This window comes from Dendrobium catenatum, unplaced genomic scaffold, assembly GCF_001605985.2.
Source record: "Dendrobium catenatum unplaced genomic scaffold, ASM160598v2 fragScaff_scaffold_156, whole genome shotgun sequence".
NCBI classification, from domain to species: Eukaryota; Viridiplantae; Streptophyta; class Magnoliopsida; order Asparagales; family Orchidaceae; genus Dendrobium; species Dendrobium catenatum.
Genome location: NW_021318618.1, coordinates 11071829 through 11085133, shown reverse-complemented (window position 1 = coordinate 11085133; position 13305 = coordinate 11071829). Strand labels below are relative to the sequence as shown.

The 13305-nt window shown below is 34.7% G+C and overlaps 1 protein-coding gene across 6 annotated transcripts in view; it reads left to right on the top strand.

Moving 5' to 3' along the window:
* The window catches only part of LOC110096216 (bifunctional nuclease 2), a 16450-nt gene extending 4951 nt beyond the window's left edge, over positions 1-11499 (top strand). Inside the window, exons 2-11 of one of the 6 annotated variants that reach the window (XM_020822040.2) lie at positions 3549-3758; positions 3873-3925; positions 3986-4068; positions 4424-4562; positions 4657-4665; positions 5185-5256; positions 5443-5552; positions 9965-10056; positions 10131-10199; positions 11250-11499. In XM_020822040.2, the coding sequence (XP_020677699.1) occupies positions 3549-3758; positions 3873-3925; positions 3986-4068; positions 4424-4562; positions 4657-4665; positions 5185-5256; positions 5443-5552; positions 9965-10056; positions 10131-10183 (821 nt within the window). In that variant the 3' untranslated portion in view covers positions 10184-10199; positions 11250-11499. Of the gene's footprint in view, positions 1-3548; positions 3759-3872; positions 3926-3985; positions 4069-4423; positions 4563-4656; positions 4723-5184; positions 5257-5442; positions 5553-9964; positions 10057-10130; positions 10200-11131 lie in introns of all 6 variants that reach the window. The other 5 variants (XM_020822038.2, XM_028692560.1, XM_020822042.2 and 2 more) reach the window with 5 other exon arrangements.
* Positions 11500-13305: the final 1806 nt, after the last annotated feature.

The following is a 13305-nucleotide window of genomic DNA, read 5'->3' as shown; positions in this document are numbered from 1 at the left end:
TTTAACGTTGGACTTCATGCTCGTTGTGCAAGGTCGAGTTTTACCTTTTAAAATAGCAACAAATTCTCACCACTTTCACTACAGACTTATTTTGAATTGATGATGTTTCTTAGTTGCTTGCAATCGAGCCTATGTGTGATGATGTACTTGAACATGAGCATGATTTGGTGGTAGAGATTGAGTTATAGTTTCAAGCAAGTATTTTTCACATGATGATCAGAAAATTTAACATTTGATGCGGTGCATTTTAGCTTATAATGTCCCTTGGCTTATTTTATTTGATTGTTACAAGTTTGTTACAAGCTTTCTAGAATCTGTTACGCCTGGACCGGTCCCAGCTGGACCGGTCCGGTTCTACACCCGACGAACCAACGTCGGGCGGAACCAGACGGAACGCGCGGAGCGCGTGTCGGGGGGCCCAAACAGCGGCTAAAACGCATGGGGGAGGGAAAATTTTTGAATGGGAGGCTGTTTTAGGAAGTCCATTATTATCCTTTATGATTTTTTTGTATAATTAGGAGTTTTGGGGGGATTGGCTGCTTATCTTGAATTTGAGTTTTCTCTTGAGATCTAGGTTTTGTCTTGGGCTCTTGGCTTCGCCGGAGACTTTGGAGAGTACGTTCTTCCTCTCGAATTGAAGAACAAATTGTATCTTGCTATTTGTTTCGTCTACTAGTAAAAATACAAGTCTTTGCTTGCGTTGTCTCCCAATATTCTCGCAATATTCACTGTTTTTCCTGCGCATAGTTGCTGTCCACTGTTGGAGACAGCAGTTTTTCTCCTTGTTCGGCTTCAGTTTTGGGTTAGGAACTACTTGAAATCAAGTATTTCCTATCAAATTGGTATCAGAGCTCCGATTCGGGACAACCGGCGGCTGAAATTCTGAAATTTCAGCAAGATCGTCGTCTCCGGAAAAAGATTTTTGTGGATCCGTTAAAAGAAAGATGGCCGGGAAGAAGGTGGAAGCTTTAGAAGGCGAGTTTGGTCAACTGAAGACAGATCTGGAGGGGAAATTCATGGAGATCTCCACCAACAATGAGAGGTTGGAAGGGAGGTTCGCGGCGATGGAAGAAATGATGAAGAAATTATTGGAGATGAAGACCCATCCGGACACATCGGAAGTGAGAGAGACCACTGACGGCCATGGCGTAGGAGGAAATCCGAACCCAATCCGGGGGAGGAGGAATCCGGAGGTGGAGATTCTTGAAGGTGACGACGACATGCCACCTCTAGAGCCATTCTCCAGAGAGGAGATAAGCACGGGGAATGATCGTCGAGGTGCTGATTTTCAGCGTCGAGGTGCTGATTTTCAGCGTCGAGGTGCTGATTTTCAGCGTCGAGGTGCTGATTTTCAGCGTCGAGGTGCTGATTTTCAGCGTCGAGGTGCTGATTTTCAGCGTCGAGGTGCTGATTTTCAGCGTCGAGGTGCTGATTTTCAGCGTCGAGGTGCTGATTTTGAAAGAGGGATTGATATGGCACCAAAGAGGAAATAAGAGTATGCAAGAATTGAATCAACTACAAGTTGATGTAAGAAACAAGATTTTAGGAGGCTCGAATATCTAACCCATCTGCTATATATAGTTGACGCATGTTTCAACTGTGTTGGGGCATCTTGTCAACATTCAACTCTGATTTTTGGGAAAAAAAATGAAAACACATGTTTGATCATTGCGGATATATGACATGACATATAGGAGGCATTTTCTTCTAAGATGATTATGAATATGAGCAATATTTTTTAAATAAATAAACTAGCAGACTTGCTTCATATTTTCATTGCCATAATTATGATCACGATTTTGCAGAGCATTGGGTCGAAGAATCTTATACTTTATACCACGATCATTATATATTATACTATTCTAGTCATTTTTTCTCTTATCATCAATATGATATTCATTGTTGAGCAGTCACTTTGATTGAACTTGTATATCAATTACATTTCATCAAGTACAGCAGTTTTCTCCTTGTTCGGCTTCAGTTTTGGTTAGGAACTACTTGAAATCAAGTATTTCCTATCAGAATCTTCTAGGATTCTCTAGGTTTTTCTTACTTTAGTATTATAAATTGGGAATGTGTAAGAAGAAAGGACTCATTGAATGATATTATCCCCATTAGAAAGCTTTGAAGCTTTGTTTCTTCTTCTTCCCTGGATTGGGAACAAAAATCCTTCTTGCAGGTCGATTCTTCCGACGATCCACTACATCAACATTGTTATGGCGACAGGCCAATATCTGATTATGACTTGGCTCATAAGGAAGATTGTTAATTTTTAAGATTTGAAATTTGGTCTAAAGTCCGAGCTGAATTATTATATAGTGATTGTGCTTGAGTATGATATGATATTGGAGTAATATGGATACAAATTTTGATCACCTCCATCTTGAAATGGATACATATTATTTAACTATATTTTGTTTCCATTACTAGTTAGTAGTTACTTAAGAATGACTTTGTTCTATTACTGCTATTTCTGTCAGATTGCCATGTGTTTCTTGCTCGGATTGCTTATCATATACTTTAGCATGATGATTGATGACACTTAGAGCTGAAGCCCTGGTGTTACTTTCGTAGTTATACATTTCTTTTTATTGCTGCCAAACAAGATGCTTATGTTCTCTACCACCACCATGGCCGCCATTGGGTCTTTAAACACTTCATAGAATTTCTTTTAACCAAGGAGAATTGATGCAGGACCATCATAGCCATCAATTCTTCACCATGCAATTGTTGCATGCTTCTCTATCAAAATAATTTTCAACATATTTTAAGTGCGTTTTCATGTTTTAAATATGTAATAAGGGTACATTATATCTTCTGTTGTTAGTCTTAAATAACTTTTGCATGTATTGAAGATCCTCGTTGATAGAAGTGCTGCCTTAGGATCTTATGAATTTGCCGAAGAATATTTAAACAAGTTTGGTGGCTTGAATCTTCTTCTCCTCTTTCTCCTTACTTCGGTTTGTATTCACTTTATCTTTTTCTCTTCCCTAGGTTTATGTACACTTTCTTCCCCTCTCCTCTCTCCCTTGGATTGTGTACCAATTCCCTCGAGATATGTAATCATTAATAATTAATTTTCTATGTTATCTCTTCTTCATAAAATTAATTATGAACATTACTATAGAAATTTGTTCATGGAAGAAAATGTTGAAGAATCACTCGTAAAGCTGTGCTCACTCCATGGGTGGAGGCATACTTTTTATTTCTATAAAGAAAATAATGAAAAAAGTATTATTAAAGGCTTAATCATTTTGGATAAGGCAGTTTATGATGATTAATCTGGAGACAAACATATTAAAGATTTTGTCAATACATTTCTTTGACGCCAATCTAGGATTGTAGCTAATACAGTTTTATTTTGTTCCCTATAAATATTTCTAAGCAAAAATTCCAAATGCAGAAGCCTTCCTCTTCAGATTAGCATGTTGGGTTCAAGTCTCGTTCTCTTTCAAATTACTTGATAAATGCTGGCTTTTCTCTTTCTGATTTCAGTCAGGAAGCACTCCCTTTATGTATGTTATTTGTAGCAATGATTTCTCATGCAGAAACGGTCAGACACTACAACTCGTGGAAGCAGGGTTTTATAGAAGAGACTAAATTGCACTTGTCCGGTAAAAAATACCCCTTTTCTAGTCATAGAAGACGAGTAGACAACGTTCATTCTGTTGGTCATGATTTTTTAAGGAGATTTCAGAGTCCAACTGTTTTTCTGAAAATTGCTTGTGACGGAGACCTATTATTGCCTATCATTGTAGGTATGCAAACATGATAACCACTATATTCTGTTTCAGGAATCATACATTATATTTAGTTTGAAAACTATTTTTTGTTTAATGGACGAATGATTTCTTCTCGTTTTCTTTATTAAGGGGAATTTGCAATTATTAGGCTCATTGATGCTATTTCTGGTGAAGAACATGAGGTATCTTGTTGATCTTTACTTTTAAACTTGCTGGTTGGCTCTTATATGAACTTAATGCAGGAATGCCCTGATCAGTTTCAATTTGTCAAAAATATTGTGGGAACATTCGGCTATGAGGTTAGGAACTTCTACAATATTGACTGGTACTGGGTGCAACTCTTTGATGATGTTTTTTTATATGTTTTGTTGTACCATAGGGCTTAATGTAAAAGTTTAAAAGGAAATGAAGCTAGCTGAGTTTCTGTCTAAGCTTATACCTACTTAAAGCTCCATGCAAGGATTTCCTGTCCAAAATATGATGATGAACGACTTCAGCTGAATTAAGCTGTCATTTCTAATTATGATGGTCAAAAATTTTTTGCTGAAAAATTTTGAACCTTTCATGTATGAGTTCAATAAAATAGCTTAAGCTTGGTTCTTTTGACCATTTGATCAAAAGAGCCAACTCTTTCAAAGTGAAAGTGTTTAGCAACAATGATTCATTGACTTCTATTGTAGGTGGTTGGAGTTGATGCAAACTTTGTGTTGTGGCAGACATTGCGACTTGTTTTATTGTAAACATGGACAGATTCGTTGTCATTGCATATATGTTATTAGGACAAAGATATTTACAAATGGTCTACTCATTTATGAAAATGTACTATTCCACATAAATAGAAGTTAATTAGATACACTATTTTTTGTAAGTAATTTATTTTAATCCTCATGAAGAAAAATATTTGTTTTTTCAGGTAAAGATGGTGCGTATTACAAACAGGGTGGTCAATACATACTATGCACGTATATATCTCAGAAAGGTGGTGAAGAGTGATCAATTCTATGTAAATAGTCTTAGAAAAATTGATATGCATCCCGAGAATGGGATGGGGATGGAGATGTAGGTCACTGCTGTGATCTACCTAATGGTCGTGTGGTCTCTCCATAGGATCATCAATGTGTCTCTTGATGTCCTTAGTGTAGTATAGCCTGGGGATAGTTTCCAGGTTGCATTGTTTTAGAAATGGATGAAAGCATTCAGCATCCTTAGTTAATAGTCAGTCTGAAGGCATAGTGCACGGTTTAAGCTTCCTCTAGTGCATTCTGGAGGTCTTATGTTTGCATCACAGAAATAACATCTTTGCACCTGCAGGGGTAAAACACTGTGTACATCAAGCCCTCTCCAAACATTGCATTAGAGGGAGCTCCATGCACTGTGTACGCCCCCATTTTACCAACTTCTCAGAGAACCATTCTTTATCTTTTGATTTAATAATTTGCAGGATGCAGACAATACCAGTATATGCATTGATGCCCGTCCCTCAGATGCATTAAATTTGGCAGAAAGATTCAAGGTATTATATTTATATGCTTATGCTGTTCACGGTTCTTCAAATAGTCTCAATTAGGAAAGCATTTCGTGATATGGTTCTATCAACCAACATAATGCCTTGATCTTCTGTTTTAAGCATTTTGTAAACAATTACCTTAGAATTTATAATATTTGAAACCTTAGCTGTACTGAAATTCACTCTGCACAGGCTCCAATTTATGTTAACAAGGAAATTGTTGTGAAAGATGCTATTAAAGTTGTTTATGGAAATTGGAGAGCAGGAACTACCAAAATGGTTTATGATGTATCTCTTGACAGGTACCCTGCATTGCTTATATTTTCTATTGTTTTTGTTTTAATGTATTATGTAATTTGATGCTAATTTTAGAGATGAGACGAATATGCAAAATAGCCATTCCAATAGAATTCTTTTTTAATGACATATTATAGTTGCATCTGTTAAACAATTTTTTGCTCTTCGCTTATAGCAATGATGATAAGTTTTTTTTTTCCTCTTTTTTTAGAGTTTATTGTTTGCTTTTAAGTGAGAAATGAATTGACCTCCAGAATTGTTTTTCATTTAGTTATTAATCTTACTTAATTCAGTTTCAGTGTTGTTAAAAATGCTCACACAATTTTTGCACCTGGTTTTTATTTGGTATGTACTTTTTGGGAGTTTCCCATGACTTTAATGTCGATGTTGTATTATACCATCATGATATTATTGTGTACAAATTGTGGCTTAAATTTGACTAACTTTATGTGAGATGCGTGACTTTTTTTAATCACTGTCCAATCTAGATATACGTTTAGCATTGAGGGATTATTGATTAGATATTTCCTTGTTTTATTTCAAACTATGTATTTATGGACCATTTGAATTTGTTCTTTCTTTTATTTAATATGTTTTTTTTCCTATCTTTTTTATTTTTTTGCTTTGTTTTCTTGAATCCTAGGGTTCCTTCACTGTAAATAATACATCATGGCTAGGATGAGATTATTATTTTTGAATGAAAATAATTTGAATATTGAGTTTTTCAATCTCTCTCTTAGTCTACAATAACTCTCCCTCTAGTTCTTCTCTATTGCTTCATCTCTTCCTCGTCTACCTCTATTCTTACCAACTAACCTTTATAAGGTGATATTAGAGCCAAGTTTACGTCTCAACCTCAAGATACTATAATGCCAATTCCTACAATGCCTTCTCCTAGGTTTTACATCCAATATTCCTTTTGTCATGTTGCATCATGTCTTTCTCACATCGAACACACTTGTCCAACTACACTTGACCTTTGCTTTCTTGTGCATTTTTTGCTCACACCGTGCCGCCACATTCTGTACATTGCATTGTTGCTTCTACTGCTCACCCATACTTTGCATCTCTAACTCAAACACAATTTTAATCACCACATCCCATCATTGCACTTCCTATTTTTTTTCATACATCATGAGACCAAGTCGTTTAGTTCGCCCCCTACCCCATGAGATCCAGTGTTTTGCACCCGCTCAACACCCTTCTTTGATTTTTGTTATGCCCTTGTAATCCGCATTGCTTACTATCCTAATTGCGAATCTTTTGTTGTCGCATTAGGTTGTGTATTCCTACAATTGTTGTATACCTAGAGTGCCTTCATCCACTCTCGTGCCACTTTCATTCACACCATTTGAGCGAATTACCATTTCCAACTATTGCTATCATTCACCTACAAAAGTTTGTCTGTCTACAATAGTGGCTAGTAACCCTCTGCCATCTACATTAGACTCGACAACCTGCCACTTTCTTCTAGCTATCTATTGACATTGCTTTATATTTTCATTGAATATGAGACTATTTATTTAGTAGAGGACAGATTCATTCCTCCTCTCCTTATGAAAACATTGTTAGGATGGTAACCTTGTGTTAGGCTTAACAAGGACAGCTTTTATGCAAAATCTTGGTATATATATTTTCTTACTTGTGCTAATATGCATGAATTTTATTTAGGATTACCCAAGATTGCCTGTGGCCTTGAGTCCATATTAATGATAGTCTTTATCATGCATTTTATATTTAAGTGACATTTATATGATGAGGGCTTTATGTATGATGTAAACTTTTGCAGTCATGCATTTATAATAAAAGCCAAAGCAACTTAAATTATCCTTCAAGTCAATCACTAGCCCGTTTTCTGTCTTATTAAGCTGTTGGTCCCCTCTTCATAGAAAACATAAAAAATTTAATTAATATTTAAGTACCTTTTTGGAACCTACCTACTACTCTTCAAGTCTCCCACCAAAATTACTTAATATTTTGCAAGACTTGATCGCTATGATTTCCTCTCTTTTGTTATACAGATCCCTTTTAATGGCTTATACAGTGGTTGTTGAATCATTGAAAGTTTTTTTTTCTCGAAGTGCAGCAGTTGAGTCCATGTTATGTTATTTGTTGGAAGTGAAAGACGTGCAATTTTGAAGTGTATTGGCGTAAGTTTAAGGCAACCCATTTATCTAATTCGCTAGAAAGTTAGAAGCTGTTAAATCTATCTCGAAGAATAGGAGCAGGGATTATTTTTCTGGCCTTCATTCTAGAAGTGCTGTGGCTAAAGATCACCGTGACTGCATTTCATCTTGACAATGAGACCACACTCTCAAACTGACAGAGCTTGTTATGGAGGAGAAGCGTCTTTAATTATTGGATGATTCATGGTTGACACTAGAGGATCTCCAAGAATTTCTCCATATTTACTTAAATATATTTTGATCTTTATTCATTATGGTGAATTCTTGGAAGCTGTGGGGAGTTGATCTATTGCATTATTGGCTTAGTCATCAGTGTTTTTATTACAAGTACCAAGGGTCTTGAGCATGTATTTTATTTTTTAGTGACATTTGCATAGTGAAGATTTTATGCATGATGTGAACTTTTTTTTTTTTGTAAGTGCATGTGGTGGGGTCCAGCAGTACATTATTTTTTAAAAGTGTCTTTCTCTATTAGATTATTGATGATTGCCACTTCAGGAGCTTCAACAGCTTTCTCCAAATATTCTTCAAGAATATCAAGGGCTTCATTCACTGGTGGTGAATTCATCTTCAAAGTTGATAGAAATTGATTTACTGCATTATTGTCGTGATCACCTTCATGGTCATTAAAGTTTTTATTTCATATATCCAAGGTTCTTTATCATGTTTTTTTTTATCTCTAAGTTTCTTGGTGTCTTCATTTTTTGAGTTACATTTTTATAGCAAGGATTTTATGTATGATGTGAACTTTTGCATGGCATGCATTTATTACAAGTGCTAAAACAATTTAAATTTCCCTTTCAAACCAATCACTAGACCGTCCATATTTTCTTTCTTTATTAAGGTGTCCGTCTCTTTCTTGTAGAAATTTTAAAAAATTAATCAAGTTTTACTTACTGTCTTGGAAACTACATGCAACTCTTCATTTTCTCAATTCTAATTCATTTGTCCCATCCAAAGAGCCTTGGTAGGCCATCCCCTCCCTTGATCTCCTTTCGCTTGTTAGATATACCCCATAAGATAATGTGGTGGGTGCTGAATGATCGAATTTTTTTTTCTAAGTGCTGAAATTTTTTTGTGCTATTCCACCTTCAATTGAGGAATATTTGAGAGTGTGAGCATGCTTCCATAGAGAACTTCCTATGAAAGGAGACAACATTCACAGCTAATCACTTATCGTGAAATTCTTCTTTAGGCATTCTAGGATTATCATTGTCCTTTCTTCAACTTGTGTATTATTTCCTCTCTCTCTCTTTTTGCCTCTTTTTTTTCACTAAAAAAAAAAAAGAAAAGAAATGAAAAAAGAACTATAGTTTTCATTAAGTTTGTATCTCTTGGTGTATCTATAAGTAATAACTAGTCATAACTTGGCTTTAATTGAAAAGAAATATTTAGACTGTTGAAAGCTTCTCATCTCATGCCACATCCACACCTGCCATTTAATTTTAGTTCTTTACTTTGGATAATAGAACTCCGCTTCATTTTCTACTGAGGATTGTTTTTGGACTTTTTGCTTGACCTTTCTCAAGCCTTAGAATTTGATCCTACCCAACTTTTAAATACCTTCTGGTGGTGAGTTCATTTAACGGTATCAAACTTTGTAAAGTTCATTTATACAAATATTTTTTCCATCTCGTCTTATCGCATGATTTACTTGATGGAATTGCCATTTCTCATTTTAATGGCTGTTATTTTTCTTGAAGGTTTGAAAAGTTTGCACTGGTCACTACTTTAATCTTCCTTAATATAATCTCTTTAAGGTTGTTAACCTAAAATTTCATTAACGTTGGGAGTTGCAGTTCCTTGAAAAATTTATATGTTCATTATCTCTGATGAAGAGCTTTCCTTTCCTGGCCCCATCCCCGTTCCCACCTGAAATTAATAGCATTCTTTTTTATTTATATTCTCTTATGTTGTTTGTCATACTTCAGATGGTAACCGACTTCCTTAATGATAAACTTCTTATTTGGTGTCAGCCTTATTGTCGACTGATGTGAAATTTAATGCACCTTTCATGGTATTTTTCTTTACAAATATCTCACGTATTTTTTGCATGACATTACAACAAAAATCTTCATTGGTAAGTTTATTTCATGGAAATGCTGCTATGTGCAATTATTTTAAAAGCTTTTTAGTGTTCTGTGTGATTCTCTTTTAGTTGTTGTAAATAGCTTACGATCATCCATTAAATAATGGTTTAATGCATCAAAAGCTTGACTTTCCCTTTGCAGTGCACCAGAAGAACCAGATCCGCTTATTGAGGAGCTTGATTTGGTTCAAAAAATGAATGAAGCAGTACTAGAGGAGAGATTTGAAGATGCAGGCACGTGATAGTAGCATTCATTGTGTATGAAGTATTTATTGCAATCAATCTAAATTTTTCTTTTTGTCTTATAGCTTTGTGGAGAGATAAGCTCACAAAGCTAAAAATGCCCGGGCAGGAGCTGTAGATATTGTTTAATTGAGGTAACCGTCTTTAACTTTTGCATGTTACCTTCTTATTCCAAGGAATCTTGTGGCTGAATGAGTTCCATATTATTTTATATTTATTTTAAATTGAGAAATATCATGCTGTATAAAGGCATGAATGGATGTTGGAATGTGTCAAAAATGATGGTTTCTTTGATAAATCTCTGGTAAAAATGTTAAGGTAAGCTGAGAATATCATGTTGTATAAAATATGGGGTATGCTATGTAGATTAGGTACGACATAAACTTAGTTTTGGTATGGCATCAGAGAAAAGCCATAGTAGAACTTAGCATGATTGGGCATGTCATTAAAGACTTTATATCCTAACTATTTGAGCTTGCGAGTATTAGCTGTCCTAGTAATGTTGGGCTACTATAGTTCATATGGAAATGAAACTTTTGGCACGCGCACACAATTTTTTTTGTGGAACGGGGTATCCAGCTGCTGTCACCCCCGAAAGGGTGCTTGGCGGTGTGAATAATCCTCGACTGACCTGGAAGAGGCACCCACCCCAGAAACCTCCTAGTCCGCACTTGATTGGGCCCACTTAAGAGGTGCTGCCGCTCGAGGGGAATCGACCACGGGGAGGTTCCCAACCGCACTACCTCCCAAATGCACTCGCCCACCAAACAATTGTTGTATCACTAGAAAGAGCGTTGGTAGGCTATTTTTTGTGCTGTGGGTGGTATTTTTGGTTAGATCTATAGTTGACAGTTGCTTCCATGGCAATTATCATTAATGATGTGCCATTTACATAAGTGCCATACTTACTGTTGATTTACATGGAAAAATTTTGGTTAAATTTGATTAAAGTTAGTTTTATAATTATTAAATTTACTTTAAGATGAATATAATTTACAATTAATTATTTTAAATTTATATATTTTGATTGAGCATATTTTCTCATTGAAATATTTTACTTTTGCAGAATATGTGGGCATGTATTTATGTCATTTATCAAAGAGCTTTCATTTATAGCTTTCAATACAGTTAATTCTATCGTTAAACGTGTTTATTCTCTGACATTTTCCTGATGTAAAATATAGGCTCAGTATTGGAAGAGGATCAGCAAAGCAGATAAATGGTAAATAAAAAAAAAATAATTTATACAGGAGCATCATCTCTATATGTAAAGCTGTATATGATTGGGTTTGAGAATATTTGAATGTTTTAATAAATTTTGTTGTTAATAACCTCCCTATGCAGTACATGAATCTATTTGTCTTTCTCCAAGCCACAGGAAAAAAATCACTTAAAAATAATCCGTCTCTAATGTAAAAGAACTTTGAAAATCCTCCTTTAAGATTGATATATAATGACTTGTTTATTCTAATATCATTTTCATTATGAAGCTAACAACAAACAAATTAACAAGTATATTGCTTGAGTCAAAGTCCTTTGATAGATCTATTGAATGTAGTCTTGGAAGAGGATCAGCAAAGCAGATAAATGGTAAATAAAAAAAAAATAATTTATACAGGAGCAACATCTCTATATGTAAAGCTGTATATGATTGGGTTTGAGAATATTTGAATGTTTTAAGAAATTTTGTTGTTAATAACCTCCCTATGCAGTACATGAATCTATTTGTCTTTCTCCAAGCTACAGGAAAAAAATCACTTAAAAATAATCCATCTCTAATCTGAAATAACTTAGAAAAGATAACTTCAAATCCCCCTTTAATTAAGATTGATATATAATGACTTGTTTATTCTAATCTCATTTTCATTATGAAGCTAACAACAAACAAATTAACAAGTATATTGCTTGAGCCAAAGTCCTTTGATAGATCTATTGAATGTAGTCATTGGACATTTATGAACCTCAAAAGATTTCATTTATATAAGATTTAATGCATTTCCTATTTTTTGCATGCATTCATAGTGAATGAAGATAATTAAAACTTTCTTTTTTGGCTTTTTGCTTTGATGGAAATTTTTTTAATGATTATTGGAATGTTTCATTTTCAATTAAATGTTAGAACCCTGTGTGTAGTATATATAGTAAAATTTTATTCCTAAATATTTCATAATTATTAAGAATATTTTTATTCATTATATTTTCCCCTATTACTCCCTTTTGTTGTCTATATATATATTAAGAATAGGCTCTAGCTCTTATGTGGATGGTCAAAACAGACATACATATTGTTTCTTTCTAATGCTACTAAAATATTGGCATTGGTCATAGTTTTAACATATTGTTACTGTAATTTTAATCACAAAAAGAAATGTTGTTGCAATTTTTAAAAATCACTATCATGCAAGTTGATTAGACAAAAATCAATAACAATAGAAAGAGATACGCCTCTTCATAACAAAAGAGTGAAGCCCAAATTCCTTGAGATGACCGTAATGAATCCATACATAAAACATCCAAAACGTAATGATGCTTCAAATGAGTTTGAAGATTATCATTCTTCACAAAAAATACAAAGTGTTTATATTGACAATATTTTAAATGCTAGTCGTTCTCTGATACATAAAAAATAATTTAAAATCACAAATAAATTTTCCAACACCTTCAGACATCATTGGCACAATCTTCCTCCAATGGAATGATATTAATTTTCTTAAGAAATCAAAACTAAGGGAACATATTCATAGAATGCAATATAACAATGCCACGACAGATCGGACAATTGTTATGTGTGTTGAGCCACAAGTCAATGCAAGATGCATGAAATAAATGTTTACATGACAATAATTGGCTAACCTCATCTCCCTCATTGAATGTTGATAGACAAATCACACACTCTAGTGCTGCTCCCTCTTCCTCTCCTCCAACTCTTGCTTCCTTGTGATATTTGAACGTCGAAATCCAATGATGCATTTCCAAGTCGTTATGGTTGCGGTTGAGCAAGCGACGCATTGAGAGAAATTGGCGTTGAAACCATGTGCAACAACCCATAGCGATAAAGCTGATGATGAGGAGTACAATGAAGATAAATGAGAATATGCAGAGTATGTAGTAGTAGTTTAGTTTGCCAGTGGATGGAGGAGAGGACAATGATGCCATTGGATGATTTAGAAAATGTTGACACTTGCTATGGTGGACTTTTTAGTGTTATGTATTGTACCTGGAGTAGATATCACAAGCATA